Raw genomic sequence first — 19,096 nt, forward strand, 5'->3', positions numbered from 1 at the left:
AGAGGTGGTCTCGAAAAGCCCCCAGCCCCAATTTCCAAGGGGTGTGACTGAGGGTGGTCCAGGGCAAAAGCCAGTGGGTGGAAAAACCCTAAGATTGGACAGACAATATTCTAAATTGTAACAACTGCACACAGGGGGTTACACACGTGTCCTGTAATCTTTATGCCTGGGTACAAATCAAAATCCTTTCCTTATCTCACCTCTAAAACTAATTTTTTTCTCCCTGTATTTTCTTCAGGCATCACTTCCTTTCCAGTCCAGGCTGGAGATGGACAGAGGGGCTGAGCAATCTGTGCAGGATTTGGTCTGGGACCTCAGAGCCTGACAGCTGTAGGGTTGCTTTGGGGGGGTTCTGTCCAGCCTCTCTGTACCTGTTTATTGCTGTGAGTAACCTGTTAGTATCCCTCCTTAGGAACTGGGGGAATACCAACACCCTCCAAAAATGGGACACACTTTTGGATGGTAAATTCCTTTGGTAAAGAGTTACCTTTTTGATATGTAACTCAAAAGAGTTCAACTCAGTGGCTGATTGGTCCTACAGGATACATAAAGAAAAATTACGTGAATATCTCAGTAATTTTTCTGATAGTAGATCTTAAGCCCCATGTTATTATAACTGTCATGTACCATTCCTGACTAATATCACCCCTTGTTCCTGCAGCTAATTCAGTCATTTAATTTTGCTCACTGCAGTCGTGTGCCTTGTAAGCCCTGGGTGATCAGGACTCCACCAAAGGGAGTGCTACTGTCATTTTATTGATGATACTTTCAGCAACATTTCCCATTCAACCTATACTTTTTTTTACCCTTACAGTTTCACCTTTCTCATCTTTTTGCTCCTCAGAGAATCCATCTGAATCTCAGGCAGAACTGGACACAGCTTGCATGGTTGGAAAATCAACAGAACTACAGTTTCAACAAGGAATTATTTAAATTATGAGGGAAAACCAGGAAAAAGGTAATCTTTGTTCTTTTTGCTCCATAGAGAAAGTATTATTTTGTACTGACTCTGAATGCTGTCAGGCAATCACTAGACTTTGGGATAAAGCACTAGGAAATTTTGGATGCACAGCTGGGGGAATGAAAGGCAACAGTGCATTTTTCTGGGTCCAGTTTTTGTCCTTTTGCAGAAGAGGGGAAAGAGATTTAGTTCTTTAATTCAGGCTCAATAAAGACAGGATGCAGGTTGTTCAGGGAAGTAAAGAGCTATTTTAATTGTCCCTTATCCCACAAAACGAAAAAGGATTTGACCACCAAGTACTTTTTATTTTCTCAACCTTCTTGAAGTTCGAAAGGTTCTGCTTAAAGCAATAGGCCAAGTATTCTCAACAGCCCAACAGAAATGCATCCTGTGCAGATACCTTTCAACCTTCCAAACCCATGGAGGAGTGCTCTGAATCCCATCTGATAGAGGGCTTATTGTTCTGCCAGGCTGGGCAGCGTTTGTGGAATGGCTTGTTTTCAGCTCTGACAGACAGGAGCAATCAGCAAACCAAACACACACAGAGCAGGAATGATAAAATGACAGCAGGGATTAGACGATACAAGAATTTGAAAAATTACATTAAGACTTTTATCTTTATGCAGGATACATGTACTTAGTTAAAACTACAGAAGCATGACAAAAAATATAACACTATTAGTACAGTAAAATCCCTCAAACTTAAATGGGAAAACTCTCTAAAATATTCTCTACATATTTTTCCTTTTACAAAACATTTGAAAATGCCAATCCCATGAACAGATATAAAAATATAATCTCTGGAACATTTTCCTAAAACCATGACAAGTTCTGTTTCATGCAAAAACATACCCTCCAACTTGTGTCATTTTGGAATTGTCCCCCCAGCCCAGACAAGGTCACTGATATTGGGTGCAAATGCAGTGATGGTACCTGAGCTCAATCTTACTTGAGCTACTCTAGCTGATGATTGATTAACTTTCAAAAGCCTAACACTACTGTGGCCATTCCTACCCTTTGTACACAAGGTAAAAATAAAGGCCTTTCAAAAAGCATGTCCTCTTCAAGGAGTTATTTGTCCTGTGGTGGTGTATCAGTGCAGGGATTTTCATCTTGGCTCATCTGGAAACATCTGTGAAAGCTTAACTACGAAAATTGAGCCTTTTGTTCTAAAATAATCAGGTCCTTTCTCTTTAATTCACCACTGATGCCAGTGTGGGCTTCAGAACACAAAGGTGAAACCCCTTCAGCTGATTAGGATCCAGGTACCAACAAATCTTTCTTCTGGTACACTTGATTTCAAGAGTGGGCAAGAGCCTGATTCTCAGGGTATAAAGGCTGACAACTGGAAGGACCTTAATAATATTCTCAATTAACAATGGCAAACTGGGTGATATTCTTTAACAAAGTGAAAGGAGCTACTCTGCAATCACAATTGAATAACCTCTTCCCAGGACCACAGTTTTAAAATATTATTCACCTAAAGTTTACTTATGTGCTGAATTCTGATACTCTCCAAATCAAGTAGAAACTGCTGAAGTTAAGGAAGTCTAGAGAAACTTTACACACAAATATGAGTTTATTCTTTTTCACTAATGAAAACAGAGATGTTTTTACTAGATTCCTTGATGGTATTAGTGCACAGCACTTCTGAATGCTGAAACAAGGCAGAGGAAGTACATAAAAAATACACTCAGTTCCCTTTTCTTATACCAACAACTCTCAATTATCTTATTTATGGGAAATAAGAGCAGAAATTTTTATGTGTCATTGTGATGTTTATCCTTTTTTCTAGTTTCCTGTTTTTTCAAGTCATTAAAACTATATTATACACGTAAAGCACCATCAGTTTTCAAAGCAGTTAACAATTTTTCTCCTTTGAATCTTCACAGTACCAGTGCACACAAATAGTTCCCCATTCCCTCCCCAGGCTGCTGTAGAAAGGAAATGTGAATTACTCAGTATAACCAGTGGAGCCTGCTGAGGCTGAACACAGAAATTAATGTAAGGACACAAGAATTTGTTCAGTTTATATTAAAGAAAGTGTCCTTTGGTGATGAGGTGCAGTGATGCTGTGACAGCCCCATCAACACTGTATGTACTGTGTTACCTAAGGGGAAACAGGAAGGATTTGTGCCTAGGAAGGAGCAGAAGGCTCAGAACTCAGTGCCATGGTAGTGGTTTCTTGTGCTAATCAAAGCCATGGCTCTCATGCTACAAGGTGGGAAAAATACCTTTTACTGTTTGAAAGCTTTTCTTCCCTGTGCAGATGAACAGCTACTGCAGACTTGTCTGAATGGCAAACCTGAACTTCATATTTTAAACACTACATAAACACTAGCCTTGGATACAAACTGTATTGGGTAATTTGATCAACCAATGCTATCTCATCAGTAAGGCTGTGTGCTTTTGTGAATAAGCTGATTTCATGAGCTGTTTGTTGAGGTTTTTGCCATTTTAGCCATTAACAATGACCAGGTGTTTAGAAACTATGCCAGACGTTTATAATGACAAGTGTTAGGACAGATGAAATAATATACACATGAACTGTCACGGAAGTAGGACTGTTTCAGATGTTTTTTACATTGAAATTCCCAATTATTAGGCTTAGTGTTTTAAATCTTCAAATCACTTTAGAACCGTGAAACAATCAGTGCTCAAAATATTCCCTAATTAGCAGTATTTGCTGATAAGAAAATATGACAGAGGAAAAAGAATTTGCCAGAGTTCAGGTGGACTTTTCACTGTTTTTTATTCCAGATGGAAACGAGATGTGTATTTGTCTAAAGCTGTGGTTTCTCATCTAAAAATCCCAGTTATTTCAGTCTGCAAATGAAGAGTGGAACAGGAAAATGTCTAATGCTGGCAGGTGGCCAAAGCCTGGGTTTGAAAAGCAGTTTGCACCTTGGCAAAGGCCAGGAGAAAAGTAGGACTACTCACCCAGCTCCCCTCTCACAGCCAGAGCAGCTTCTGCAGGGCTGGGCTGGGCTGGGTCGTGTCCCCCTCAGCCTTCACTGAGGTCACTTTTTTTGACAGAGCCTGACTAGAGAAAAATGTTTCTCAGGTCCAGAAGAATTTTCAGCCAATATTAATTAATCCCTGATCCCTGGTACTCCTTTTTTTTTATCTTCAGGCTGTATTTATGTTTACACTGAACTGTCTTTACCTTTCTCATTATCTTTTTCTTATAAAGATTCCTCTTTTCCTCAACACCCAGCTACCCATTTTCACATAATTAATTAATTATTTGGCCTCAGAACAGGGCCAATATGTGTGAATACCTCACCATCCCAGCTGGCCATTTGTCTCCTAGTGCAGGCTGAGCTTTCAAGATTCTATCGAGTTGCCTCTGCATCATCTTGTGACAAACTCTATGACCAAGGTCCTTTTATTATCAATTAACCAGAAATACAGCAAGACATTTTGTTCAATCTTTGAGTGCATGAGCTAATATTTGTACTGCAAAATTCAATCCCACTCATTTCATCCCCTTCAGCATTCAAAGTCTTACAGGGGTTTTTTGTGTGTGTACTGGGATCCTTTGCTAGAGTAGTGCCTCCCAACCCAGCATCAACCCCAGCCTGCTCAGATCTGTGCTGCAGTGGTCAATGCAAATGCAGTGGTTAAGCAAATTCAGTTACAAGATATATACATAAGAAATTCCACTTGCAGCTGCCACCCAACTCCACTTTCTTTTCAGCATTGTCTTTTTTCCTTTAGCCAGCTGCTTACACACATCACCATGCTGCTAATTCCCATGTTCTCCATCTTGACTGTTTTCCACATTTTCCACACATCCACTGTATCAGATGCTCCAAATCTGTGAAATCTGTACTTGCTCAGTTGTGCCAGGCCTGACTCTTACTTTGCTTTTAGCCCTGGGAATTCCACAGACCTAATCCCTCTTTGCTTGCGGGCTCGGTTGTGCATTGCCCTCTTTTTTTTTTCCACTTGAATCTGTTCTTTTCCAGCACTGGATTCAAACCCCACAGTTTTACAGCATCAAAACAGGTTTTCTTTTCTACCCTCACAGGAAGTCTGCAGTGAAACCACAGCTGTAGGGGGCTGCACAAACAGGAAGAGTTCGCCTCTACGCTGCCACTTTGAGCTGATATCAAACCCAGCTCTCCCCTTACTGTTTAAACTTCAGGCTCCTCACCATTCCATACAAGTAGCAGAGCTTAAACTGCTCAACAGAACTTAGAGCTAAGAAACTGAAGGGGGTAACAGAAAATAAGATCATACCTTCTTTTCCTTATAATATAAACCAGCTTTTAATAATAAAAACTTCTATCGCGTTTTCAGTGAGAATTACATATACATTTCAGTGTAAAACAGTGCACAGTGTAAATGCCCTTAGATACCCTTCTCTGCATCTCTTGTGTTGGCAGTGGCTGCAGACGTGGGCCAGGATCCTGCCCAGGCCATTCCACGGAGCTGAGCTGGTGGAGACACAGCCAGGGCTTGGCCCACGTGTTCCTTCTTACTTTTGGGTGTTCCTACAGTTCTTATAATACTAAGTACATTTTAAGTTGAAGATTCAGTGAAGAAACATCCATTTCTTCTTCAAACAGTAAATGGTAAGAGTAACTCTCCCAAAATTAACAAGAAAGTGCATTGAAATAGTGATCTGCTCATCTGGCTGCAATCCAGAATGGACACCCAGCACCAAACCCCTGGATCCCACAGCTGGCAATCCATGGGCTGTCCTAGTTCCCTGTAACAGGTTAGAACTGAATATTTCACAGAATATTCTGGGTTGGAAGGGACTCACAAGGATCACTGAGTCTAACTCTTAAGTGAATGGCCCATAACGAGGATGGAGCCCGTGACCTCTGTGTTATTAGCACCAGGATCTAAAGAGGCTGCTGTAGGTCAGAGGAAACAGTTAAAAGTAAGAGATCAAAACAAAACATGTTCCTTCCCCAAAATTATTTCAGTCTGTGAGTGAAAAGAAAAAAAAATATTTAAAAATTAAGGAACAAGGTTCAGAACAATCTGCATCCCCCAAATTGTCATAAGCCATTTTGTGTTGAAGAGAGGATTGAAAAAATTTAAGAGGCCTTCACGTCCAAGTGAAAAAGTCTAATTTTAGGTTTTGAGTTGGTTTGGATGCTATTAAAACAAAATGAAGTCAACTAAAAACCAAACAACATCAAAAATAACCCCCCCAAGCCTTTATTTTCTAGAATATACATCACTGCAAAGCACTCCTGCATCTCCTGACTGGGAGCTGGTTCAAAGGAGGCTGCAGAGAGTCAGAGCAATGGGGAGTTTCCTGTACACCTGCTGTGGTAGGGAGGGGTGGTCATGTTAAGGCACTCACTCCAAAGGAACATTATTTCTATCCTGAGACTGCTGACATGTTTTGATTAGTTTCAGCCAGTAATTTGGAAAAAATTACTGTGCTTAGGGTAATACTGACAGAATGGAGAACAACTTTTCAAATGAGAAAAAATAAAGTACATTATTTACAGGATTCCTTTTTTCTTTTAACTTAAAAGCATCCCTAATACACTTTAATAACTGTATTAAAGACTACTTAAATATTGAAAGATTTTAAATAATGTAGATTTTTTTCAGTAAACTGGGAGTAGCTGTGTAACTGCCAGCATATTGGTCCCATTTTAAACAATATAATTTTTATTTAAATCTTGTATATATAATAACATGATCGAAAACACATATTATTCCACTCCACATAAATAAGTATAGTTCTTCTGACCTGTTTTAAAAACTACATCTGTTCAAATAATCAGATTATAAGACTGTATTTTTTCCTTTGTAAAGATTCCTTTAAAATCCTTCACTCCCAATCTCTCCTCTTCACTAGCACTGTATTCCAGAGTATATAATCATAGGGCATTAGTAAAAAGTTAATCAAAAACCTGGAAGCTACAGTAAGTAAAATGAAGTAATGGTAAGAAGTATTATGGAATGTATACTCTGCAGCATAGAGAGATTGGCTCTCACTGGGCTGAAGTGGAAAATGACTCCAGAAGAAATTCTTTATGTTGATATTTGAATAAACCAAAGACTGTGCTATTCTTTGTTCAAAAGTGCAGGTCAGTTCATGAAAAACTGGTGTTTCTGAAGCCACTGCACGAGGATGTCGACCAAAATCCTGCTGGCAGTCCCAGGGCTGCCAGGGCAGCACAGGGAGAGAGACACGTGTCCCCCCAGCAATTCCTGAACCAATCCAGACCCCCAAGTCCACAACCTTCAGGTGGCAGCACAAACAAGCCACCAGTCACACTGCACTTCCTTGAAGAACAATGGTCACTGTTCCAGGCACCTGGCAAACGGCAGCAGGTCCATCCTCACCCCGTGGGGTCTGGTCCAAGAATTTCTTCAAGAAGTCAAAGAAACAAAGGAATCCTGCAGGAGCTCAAAGGCAGGTTCCTGGGGCCTGGGGCAGCAGGTCCATCTCCCCCAGCCAGAGCAGCACCAGCAGGGGTAGTTGGTGGGGCCCTGGGCAGGGCTGCTCCCCTGGTTCTGCCACGAGTGGCTCCCACTTCTATAAATCCCCGTCTGTAGGTGGTTGGCACAACCTATAGAGCCTTTGGGGCAGATGAAGAGGAGGGAATTAAAGATCACAAGGATAATAACAGAGTTACTGCCATCCTATACGGGAGTCAGCAGCTCCTTTGTCATTCTGCAATTTTTAGAGGTAATGCCATATCAAGAATATCATTATTTTTAATCTTAATCATTGCAAATTTAGAAGTGCCTCTAGTGATTTGTTAACTGAAGTATTTATAATCGTTGTTTACAACATTGTTTGAGGCTTTCCATCACTCCCTTTTAATTTTGGGTCTTCACCAGTCCCTTCTCTCTTTTTCTATTTCCTTTGGTTTTTAAACCCAGTTCAGCATTTTACCTGAACAAAAAACTTCCCTCCTGCTCCCTCCCAATTGGAATACCAAGCACATAAAAGAACATATTTGCTTGTTGACATGGTTGAACAAACTTTAAAATTAATAATCATATTTTCTGAGAAATTTTTTGAGTCACAAGATTAGCAAATTGAGAGCAGTGCTTAAACCTAAGCACATGTTTACTTGTCATTCTTGTATGACTTTGTGGTAGCTTTTTCTTGGCTGTTTTCTTTTCATCTGAATAAAACCAAGTCTTTTATAACTTCTCTTTCAAGACTCCTGTTAGAGAGTTTGACAAACCTCAGTGTTAGGTAGTACAATCCTGAGAGTTAATATTAATTCCCCAGATCTCCTTTTAACTTAGTGCTCAGTTTTATTTCCCATTATGATGATGGAACCCGGTAGGAACACACATATCTGAGCTTTATTGCCCTGAAATAACCCGAGTAAACAGTCCTGGAATTTATCGTTGTGATTTGGAGCGTATTCAAAAGAACACACTCAACACAAACAAATCGTCTTCTGATTTGTTTGTAAAGCTATTTCTTTTTGAATGTAACATGCTGTTATGGTCATAAAAATGGAACCAAAGTAACATACAGCTGTTAATAAGGCAAAATAACCTCCCTGTGAAAATCTGATGGATGGCACTGGGGCCATGGTCCAGGAGCCAACAGCATTGTTTTATTCCATTTTGAAATAGCAGTTACTGGTTTGCCTTTATGTAAACAATGCCATTAATGAACAAAATCAGAAGTTCTCCCATATTTGTACAGATGGATTCTGTACATATTGTCATCTAAACCACGATGATTTGTTACTGCCATTGAGGGGAAATGCTGTGTTATGGTTTATTAAAGAACATTCTTTTGCTGAGAGATGAAACTGGAAAAAATTGATCAGATACTTTTCTTAAAAATAAAGGTATTCCTTTCCTGTAGAGAGAGGTGAACATCTCGAGCTCCCTTTCGGTGCAGTGGGATTCACAAATGTACAGAGCTTTTCAAAGCTGCCTTCTAGACAAACCCATACAGAACCTGTGCAACAGACCCTCCTTAGGCTGCACTACTGTGGGGTTCCTCTGACTGGCAGCACTTGCCCTCAAACCTGCTCTGCCAGAACTCAGCCATCAGGCTCTTGTAAGCACACAGTGGTATCAGCTTATGGATTATCTTTGCATATCTGCACTCAGATTTTGCTGTTCAGGAGTTTTTCTTTCTAAGCATTCCACATGTGGCTGTCAATCCTTATCTTTGCCAATTCACAGCAACAGTTCAAAAAAGATCAGCTATGTTTGATTCAGAAAATGCAGAAAGTCTTTGAAGCTGATGATGTACAAATTGCAAGCAGCAAAGCTGATTAATCTACAGTGCACTTAGTTTAGTACAGGGAGAAAGAAGAACAGGATTCCTCTTTTTTTTTTCTCCAGTATTGCTACTAAGATCATCTCTGGTTATAACAGGAACTCCACAATTGTTCCAGAAACATAAAACCAGCACTCAGAGCAAATGCATAATACATAATAACCTACCGAGGTGCACACTGTGGCATTTGGTCCATCACTTTCAGATTCTTGGCAGAGATTTCAACCCTTGGTCCCTGTGGAAACAGAGAATTTATGGTACTAACAGTATCGATAGAGCTGATGATCCTTAGGGGAAAATATTGTAATGGGAGTATGGTTCCTATTTGAGAATCCATTAACTACTTCTAGAAGATTTGGAATCCATTGGGTGGATACATTAGTCATCTGTGTTTACTTAAAGGACAGAATTAGTCCCAAAGCATTTTACAAGCACTGCTGTCTAGCACTAGGGAATATCTACTATTTAACACTGTGGTTGAGACTTGGTTTTTTTCTGTACTGAAATTGTCTTAAGTATGCTGCACAGTCTATCCATCAAGATACACATTTTAAATAATGTACACTGAGGCATAGATTTTAATTGTTGTAATGGCTATACATGCAAATGTTCATTTGTTCCTGTCAAACACAGGTGTAACTACTCAGATATTAGTAAGGTTATAAATTCATAAGTTTGGCTACGTGGGTTTGTAGTGCACAAAACACAGTGCCCACCAAAAGAACCTGGTGTTTGTGCCACAATGTCCCTGGGATGAAGATGGTGGGTGCAGCAGCCACGGCCAAATACTCACTTGCTTCCTCATGATGTCTGTAGCCTGCATGATGCACTTGGGCAGGAGGCCGTGGCTGCGGGCCAGGATGGCAGCTTGTTCCAGGGACACACTCAGGGTGCTCCTGAGCGAGGGAGGAGAGACAGGAGATCACAAATCAGTTTGAAAAAATATAAATATGGATGTACAGGACACTTACCTGCTCTGCTAGTTGGTTACTTATCTTCACTTGCTTAGTTTTTTTTACCTACAAAACTATTAAATTACCTCAGTCCTACATTTCCAGTCTTGTTACACTTAGATACTGCAACTGTTGGAGTCTCAGCATCATTACTACAAGGCTGTGCGTCACTGCTCTTCTGCACTGATTCAATTAAAGGGATTCACAAGTGAATCTTGACTTTGAGACACTGGAAGAACAGTGTGCTTAAAAATCAACGTGTGCACACACCAAGATTCTAAAACTATTTTTGAGCAACTTCCTACATGTTCAGCATGTGACTGAAGACAGCAAGTTCTGTGCTCTCAGATCACTCAGTTGCATGGGTTGTTGCACTGAAACACAAAAACTTTTGTGTGTCAATACTAATTATTAACAAAAGTATTAATAATCACAACCTACCCCAAAGTAAAGATGTTAGTAGATTTAGGTCCTTATGACATCCCTTAAAATTTACCTTATTTTGCTTTGAATGGAATCAAATCTCTAGGAAGGACAGAAGTTCTCACCACAGCAGCAGGACCCAGGTTTAACCCTCACCTCTGCATCCCAGTGCCACACATGGTGATCTGACAGGCTCCCAGGCGGTAACAGAGCTCAGAGGATACTGGCAGCAAGGCAGCTCCTGATGTGGGACTGCTGGAACATCCTGACTGCACTGGTTTGGGGGTGATGAAAGACTTCATCAGCCTGCAAAGCTCATCCATGGCATTGATAGGGCGAATGAGCTGAACAAAGCAATACAAACACAGTCAGTGGCATATTTACACCTTCACTTGTATTTACAAGCCTTTATCCTATATGTAAGCACAATATTCTACATGAGAGTAACTCCCACACAGGAACAACTAATCAGAATATACGTGAACTTTGGAAGTGGCAAAATACAATTACTTAGGCTCGGGGTGATTCTTTGCAGTTCCCACAAATCACATACATCCTCTCCAAAGCAACTGCAAGGGTGGTCTCTGGCTTTGTGTTCCCTGCAGCAGCATTTTCATGCCTTACCTGCAGATATCCACATATGTGCCCTGCCCTGTTAGACAGACTGCCTGTACATGAGATGCTGGGCAGCACCATTTTCCTCTTGGTTTAACTGTGAACAAAGTGTAACTTGCAAATGGAACATTTGCTCATTTTCATGCATCTGTGGGAGAGGAAAATGAGCCTGTTCTGTCTGGCCTCAGCCATCGTGTTGGTGAGGGGCAGGCAGGGTCACCCAGAGCCTCCTTAGTGCCAAGTTAGGGGGGGCTGTGTCTAAGCTGGTTCTGCACAATTTCCTCTCAACAGAAGAACTGCAGCCAAGCTCCAGAGAAATTCACCCCTTTAGGGTAGGGAACATTTCAAAATGCTGTTTGGGTTTGTACAGATCTGCCATACAGGTATCCCACAGCTGGGATTTTAGAGATGTTGAAATAACACTTCTGAGAGAGAATTTATTGCAGAAATAAACACAGCAACAATACCTGGTCAATCTTCACTGCAGTAGTATTGGAATCAGTGGGCAAGTTTGATCTCTCTAGGTAAAATGTCCTGCAAAAAGGCCAGCAAGGACTAGATTAGTTGGTTGTCCCAGTTCAAGCACATATGTGTGTATTATCTTGTACAAAACAGTTGAGTAAGCTATGCTAAAAATCTGGTACTTGAGGATCTGCTTTCTTATTGAACCATTGTGATGGCAGTAATTTACAGACTCTGTATTAAAAAATATTCTGAATTTCCATTTAAAATAATAATTTTAGTTCTGCACAAAATGCTGAGGTCAAATATAATGGGCATTCCATCCTGTACAGTGCACTCCTGAACGAGCTTAACTATGGGAAGAAAATTAACAAGTTTACCACACAGTGAGGATCTCCAAAAACCCTATTTGTACAAAAACCCCATCACGAATGGAACCTCTTTTTCATTAGATTTTAAGGCCCTCAGGAAGGAGTGCTCTGAAATTTTCTGTGTATTTTAAGGCAAGGCAGAAGCACAGCATACCTGAGTTTCCGGTAGTATTGCTGCACTTTCTCAAGTGAAATGCCATTAATTTGCTGTGGGAGTTCTTCCAGAGATGAGCCAGCTGGTTGTGATTGCCCCTCCGTACTCTCTAGAGCTGAGGAAGAAAACATTTTACCAAACCTATGTTCTTAGTGGGTTTTTTAATTCATTTATTTATCTCTGTACCATCTCATTCATTACTCAGCAGATGACTTTGTCACTGTTTGATCATGTCAAGGTTGATTCCACTACTGCACTAATTTAGTGCCTTTCCCAATATGGGAGTACAGTGGTGATATCCTAAAGGTGAGTTTCACAAAAAGCACTTCTATCTAACAGCAACTATTCCCCATTAATGGTCCCTTGAAGGAAATGTCCTGTATTGTATTTTGGTGGGAATATTTGCTTATCAAGTTGATTTCCAGCCCAGATGATTCTGTCATGCTGCTTGCTTTTTAAAACACTTCCCTGTAGCCTGGGCACACCACCTGATCCCACACGAGATCAGACCATCCATGTACTCCAGCAGTGTCTCTATGGCCATTAGAGGAAAGCATAAAAAAGTCCTAAACAGGCATATCTTGTTCTCATGACTGTGCCTTATCTAGTACTCCCCAGGTCTTCCTAAAATAGAAGCACCTGCTTCTTAAATGTGTCTGTAGGTCTCAGCCGCATTTTTTTAAGAGCTTCATGGTCATTCTTTATTTGGAACCTTTCAGAACCATCAGTTGAGCTTATTTTTCTCGAGAAAGCTTTTTATAGACACCTTTTGTGAAGAGCACCGTGTGCAGTTTCAAGCTTCCCCCATTCTGAAACCGAGCAGGCAGTTTGGAGAAGTAGTAGCTGTCAAGATAAAAGATAACCTTCAAGGCCTGACGACTTCCTTCAATGTGGTAGAAGACATGAGTATCTGGAGAAATAAAGATAAAACACTTACTGCTTTACCACAGCAGGGGAATTGTGAAACCACTGTTAAGAGACTTTGTTAGATTACCTAATGACATTTCCCATCTCCACCATAAGATGAGTAAGGGAGAGCCTTTATGGAGAGAATGCAGGCTCTGACATACTACACTTAAAAAGGTATTAGTTAGTGTGATTTAGTCTGATGTTTGATGCAAATACAATAAACGTGGTTAATAATTAAAATCCCATGTTGTTTCATGGCATCTCAACCAGTAAACATGAAGAGAGAGTTGGCAGGGTGGGACACTGGACACTGGAGAGCTGGGGATTCACCACAGGGAATGTGGTGAATTACAAACATCTGTCAGGAACTGCTCATCATCTGTGACACCTCCCCAGGTACAAAGTCACCCTGATAAGGCACAAGCCACAGCTACACAGCACAGAACAGGCACCACTATCCCACCCTGTCAGTCCTGCTTTTTATGCTCTGTGTTTGCAGTGCAAACTGAGGGACTCCAACAGAGAAGCTGCCCGGTGCTCTCCAGGTCTGACGTGGTCTCCTAGATCACAATCCTAGAGGATATTAACCCATAAAACATACAACAACCAAAAAAGAGCTTTAAAGAAACAGAGGATACTCACTTGCTACAAGACTTTCATCCAGCTGCTTGAAATAGAAGGCAACTTTGTCTAGTTCAGCCAGAGTGACCTGGATGTCTTCCAGCATGGTGTGCTCCTCCTTCTGCATGTAAAGCAAGGAAACACACACAAAGAGGTTATTACCTGGCAGGAAGGTGTCATTGTTATGGGTATGCTTTGGTTGAGGAGACCTAGAGCAGAGTGCAGAGCTTTCCATAAGCTCCATCCCAGCCAGGGAATTACTAACAACTCCTTAACTCATACTGGTACAAGTTTAACCACCCCTTGCTTAGGTGTCATTTGATGTGATTCACAGTCGAGAGGTTTAAGGACTGAATGTTTGAAGGGATCTCTTTCTCCAAGCTTTATTCTATAACCTAAACATGTGAAGAACAGTTGATCAGTTACTGCAAAATAAATATTGACACGCTGCATGCAATGAAAAGAAATAGCAGTTACATACACAAGTAGTTTGGATTGCATTAGGTAAAAAAAAACTACACTCAATCTACAGTATTTCCACAGTCAAAAAAAAAAAAAATCCATTTTCTATACTGTCAGAGCTACTTGTCTTTTTTGTGCTCCTTTTTTTCTTAGCATTTGTACAGTTATGGCAGCTGATCTCCTGTAGCTGTGGCTCATGTGCTTGTTAGGTGCAGAAGAACAATAGTGCCTCACACCCCAGCACCACAGACCTGAGAGATGGACTGTCCATTTGTCCCAACTCCTGCAATCCTCCCAACTTTCTCGCCTGTTTGGGGAATGTGTGTCCTCGCCAGGGGATGGCAGGGGACACTCGTGTCACCAACAGCTGGGCCCTAAAACCTCCCTAAATGCAGCAGTTGTTCCAAATGTGAAGGCAGATCAGTTCCTATGGTGTTCTGGTGTGACCATGGGCCTGGTATTTGTGAGGAGATGAAAATGGCAGGATAAGGAATATGGGCACTTGGTTGCCAGCAGCAGGAATGCCCAGAGCTCGCTGTAGTGAGAGTCTGAACATGCCACCAGAATAAGGGGCTCTAGCTGTGCTGTGAGTGGCACAGAATCACACAGGCAAGTGTGTGAGCAGACCCAAGGGTGCCCCAACTCTTCATCTTACCACAGTGGGGGAGAGAAGGGACTGGTAGTGCAGTAGAACTCCAGTGGCTGCAATCTGCTCCAGCCACTTCCTGCTGGCATCTCTGCTGCTCTCCTCGTACTCCCCGTTGTTGTTGTATCGATAGTTGAGAGCAGCCAGTAACTGCTCTGAAAAGGTGCAAATAGCAGCCACAAGAGACTGAGAGAAGATGGAATCACGTCTCAGCTGTAGCTCAGTATCTGCCAGAGAAGGGGAGAGAAGCATAAAGAAGTCATGAGTACACTTGTCTTTCATCTCACTGCCAACAAAGCAGTTTGTGTGTGGGTGCACATGACATTCGGCCTCAGCTTTGCACCACCTGAACAGATAACCTCCCCTTGCTGTGTGACCTGGCTGGAGAGATGAGGACAGCACAGCTGGCATACGTGCATCTTGCAAAATTTTCTAGTCCAGTAAACTGTTTATTCCTCTCTCTGCCATCTGCATGCTCCTTCTTCTGACTAGAAAGAGCTGTAACTCCTTAGATACAGCCATATCTGGACTGATTCCCCTCTTTTTATGTTTACAGAAGCAAAAGAATTATTGAAAGGTCTCTGTCCTTACTTCTCTCCTGGTCTATTACAGATTAATCTTCCTCCATCCATCTGTATTTTGTGGGCTTCCCATATGCTTAATGCATTAACTGGGCCCATCCATATGGTACCAATTGGTTTATGTTTCCTGGGAGAATTTCCCCTGCGTTAACTTTGCTTCCAGTGTGCCTGCCAGGCAGCCACATGCTGGTCAAAGCAACCTTGTCACACTTAAGAGGATTGCAGGCCAAAGAGGCACATGAATAAGTGAAGAGCTACTTCCCAGGAGCCCCCAGCTCCTCCAGCAGGCTCTCCTTGGCAAGGCAGAGTTCCCCAGGGAAAGAGGCTGAAGACATCACCCAAAGGCTTTGAATGTCTGGGTTATTTTTACAAGCACTGAACACAACAGACTGACTAATACACTCCAGGCCCTGGGCCATGTTCTCAGCTTAAGGGTAACCATCCTTCTTTCCAGAGGATGTTCATGAAAATGCTGCAGGAGATGGGGCACACGTAGACAGGCATTTGGGGACACATTATATCTGCCATCAGTAAAAATAGCCTTTATGGTCACTAGACTGACCATCCACAGGCTGCTTTAGACAGACTCATGGACCAGCCCTGGCAGGAGCTGAGAGGTAACTCAGAGCCATACAAGTCTCTCATCTTCACTCTATGAAAATCTGAGAAATCAAGTCTGGCATAGTCAAATAATGACAGCATATTTCAGTTATTTATTACCTCATTTTCAAGCAAACGGACATCAAATAGATGCTACAATTACAAAAACACTGTGCATTGGCTCCTCAGAAAGACCTGTCCCTTGCTCTGCAAGCAGAAGGGTTGGTGCATGGTAACAGGTTCCTGATGTCCCCAGTGTATTTAGGAGTTCCCTGTCTTTGTCTGCTCCTGGCTGTAATTTCAGTACAGACAATCCTAACTCCCCACACGCCTGCTCTGCTTGGAAAGATGACAGAGTCCATGGTCTCACAGAAAATTGTGCAATACATCTCATTTTTGCTGCGTGTTCTCACCACAGCAGGAAGCAGTAAAGGCTGTCTGGGAAGGAGGGTTGTGCAAAGGAAAAAATGAAGACAGTAAAAAGAAAAACAGTGCTTGTGAAACAACAGCAACCAGCCAGGTAACACAAGCAGGCTCCAGTGAACTGAAATCATGTAAACTGAAGAAGAGACATCAGATCCATGGGAAGGCTGGCCTAGATGCAGAGCAGGAGAAATGTCAGCATAAAATGCCAGGGAAAAAACTCCTAAATGCTAACGAAACAACACATCACATTCTCATGTATGCAAGTGAATGCACATAAAACTGTCTTAGGGACTTCTGATGCCTGTTGTTGTTCTGCAACAAATGAAACCCCCTTACCTGTGCATTTTAACAAGGCCAAAAGCAGCTGATTCTTCCCATCTAAAACAGTGAAGACAAGGAATGCTGTGGTCAACATAATGCAAGGCAGGTGTGTTTGGTCAACAGTCTCCCCATTTCCCCAATCCCTCACCCAGTCTTTTTACTCTGAGAGTCCTCACTCGCACAGACACGTTTGTGATCCAAAAACCCAAGGTGTAAAGCAGAGAATTTTCCTGGCTACATGCTCTGTGTTAACTTCCATGAAACTTGTAGATGAATCCCTAAGGAGGTGATTTCTGCCCAGTGCTTTGCCCTGGGCTGCAAACATCAGCTTCATCTCCCATTTCAGCTCAACCAGACTGCAACAGGTCAGGATGTTGCAGCATCTGATTAGCATTCATTTCAGTTTGGAATATACCAAGCACCTCTCTCTTCATCTTCTAAAAGCACAGGGAGATGGATCAGTTTGATATCAATCTGAATGGGCTGATGAAATAAAATAAGGGGGGGGAAGCTCTTTGGAATTGCTGCACAGGTGCAATTTCACCACACAGCACCAGGACTCTGCAAACCATCACGCTCTGCCTGCTCCTCTCTAGAGCCCAGGACAGCCTTACTACAAACTGAGATCAAATTATAAAACCAACTGCTAGGCTTGACTAGACCAAGATCTTTTCTCCCTGAAGCCAATAACAAACTTTTCCTTATTTACAGACCTTCCACATGTTTCTGTATGATTTCCACAAGGTTCCTGATGCGCACTGGAAGGTTCCATGGATCTTCCTGAATGCTGGCTTGAATGTTGTTCCGGCACCTAACTGTGGTTTCTTCCTTCTGCTTAAATTCTAGAAAACATGGAGTGTGTTAGCCCTTAAGGAAATGCTCCATAGCTGAGTGGCTTAGGAGTTATAATGTAAATATAGATGAAAGCAGAGACACAGTATCAATAACAGTAATTGTGAATTGAAGAAGGTTCTTAAATAGAACCACTACAGAGGGAAAAGACTATTCCCATACTCCCAGTAGCAGCAGTCTCCCTGCATTGCTTTCAGGACTGTGGGCCTGTGTGACCTGCACAGAGCAGGGAGCTCTGCCCCACTCCTCAGACACAGAACCCCTCTCTGTTTCAGCTGTCAGGTAGATCTCGAGTCTCTGGCTGTGCAGAATCACATCAGCTGTTTGGCTGCAGCTGTCACATCCCATAATACTGATGAGAAGTTCTGAAATATTCTGCTTTCTTTCACCTGATGGAAGCTAATTATTTAATTATAGAGCAGAAAATTTACTCTCCAGGACTTAGCTATGTAGCTAAGCCAAATTTCCATTGTTGAGGATAAAATGCATAAGCAGAGAAACACAGAAAAACTGTGCCAAGTAACTGCTCCAAGACAGGAACAGGGGAGCATTCCAATGTCCATCCATCACCAAAAGGTGTCTGTGGTAGCTATTAAATGGATACTGTGGTGCAGGATTCCAGCTGAGTGTAAGCAGGGCTTGTCTGTTCCTCAGTGTGATGAGAGTGGAATCATCAGTTAAATAAAAGACTCTCTCAGGCTAATTAATATAGTTTTAATAAACGAGACTCTGTTTAAGTAAAATAAAAGAAGGGAAGTGTCTGTTGTTTCTGCACTTCATTCCAACAGTGCATGGAAAGACTAACACTCTACACAAATGTGAATGTGTTTGTAGAGATGAGTTCATGTAACAGAACTTCACGAGTTATTCCTGGAGGCAGGAAAAAAAAAGCAGGAATGCCTCTCTAGTTCTAGAGCTTGCCACTGTAACTAAAAACCAGAACCTGTCAGGAGCTGGAGTGTGACTACAGCACCTGGGGTACAGCAGGAGTAGTAGGAAACATTTCAGATTTCAAGTGGGAAAGGAAATGCAGCAAATGTTCAGAAAATAAAGTCCTGTGTACTACAGGGAGACAAGAAACCACATCCTGAGCCCCAAAACCACTAAACCCAAAGTCTCATCATGGTCCCTGAGGAAAAAGAAAACACGGTATCATCTGTTTGCTCTCTATGGGAATCAGTTTTCAAAATAAGTGTCATGTGAGGATGAGTTTACTCTGGCAGTTATCCATCTGAAGAAAAGCAGAGTAAGTCATTAAGCAAACTCGGGCAGAACCTTTTGGTGCCTCAGATTTCCAGCGTTCAGCCCCTCCTCAGCTTATCAGAGCACTCATTCACCTTGTATCTGACCTATCCCTACTTTGTACCTTTTGAGATATGTTCACATCAAAGGGGGGATTTGGAGACTTGTGAAAGAGCTGTGAGGATTCAGTAGCATGTAACGAAACAAGGTTCTTTGTGTTCAGGAGGAATTCACATGAACTCAACCTCTTAAAGA

At 41.8% G+C, this 19,096-nt stretch overlaps 1 protein-coding gene across 3 annotated transcripts in view; it reads right to left on the bottom strand.

Annotated features, from left to right (window-relative positions):
- Positions 1 to 974: 974 nt before the first annotated feature.
- Positions 975 to 19,096, bottom strand: part of PREX1 (phosphatidylinositol-3,4,5-trisphosphate dependent Rac exchange factor 1) — a 145,192-nt gene continuing 127,070 nt past the window's right edge. For 2 of the 3 annotated variants that reach the window (XM_051802716.1, XM_051802715.1), the window contains exons 30-40: positions 17,461 to 17,589; positions 16,763 to 16,804; positions 14,829 to 15,046; positions 13,733 to 13,832; positions 12,948 to 13,091; positions 12,182 to 12,296; positions 11,662 to 11,728; positions 10,736 to 10,923; positions 9,997 to 10,099; positions 9,371 to 9,438; positions 975 to 7,521 (exon numbers count right to left, since the gene is read on the bottom strand). In XM_051802716.1, the coding sequence (XP_051658676.1) occupies positions 7,479 to 7,521; positions 9,371 to 9,438; positions 9,997 to 10,099; positions 10,736 to 10,923; positions 11,662 to 11,728; positions 12,182 to 12,296; positions 12,948 to 13,091; positions 13,733 to 13,832; positions 14,829 to 15,046; positions 16,763 to 16,804; positions 17,461 to 17,589 (1,217 nt within the window). In that variant the 3' untranslated portion in view covers positions 975 to 7,478. Of the gene's footprint in view, positions 7,522 to 9,366; positions 9,439 to 9,996; positions 10,100 to 10,735; positions 10,924 to 11,661; positions 11,729 to 12,181; positions 12,297 to 12,947; positions 13,092 to 13,732; positions 13,833 to 14,828; positions 15,047 to 16,762; positions 16,805 to 17,460; positions 17,590 to 19,096 lie in introns of those variants that run through there. The other variant, XM_051802717.1, reaches the window with a different exon arrangement.

Source organism: Manacus candei, unplaced genomic scaffold, assembly GCF_025592945.1.
Source record: "Manacus candei isolate 608988 ecotype Guabito, Panama unplaced genomic scaffold, ASM2559294v1 h1tg000057l, whole genome shotgun sequence".
NCBI classification, from domain to species: Eukaryota; Metazoa; Chordata; class Aves; order Passeriformes; family Pipridae; genus Manacus; species Manacus candei.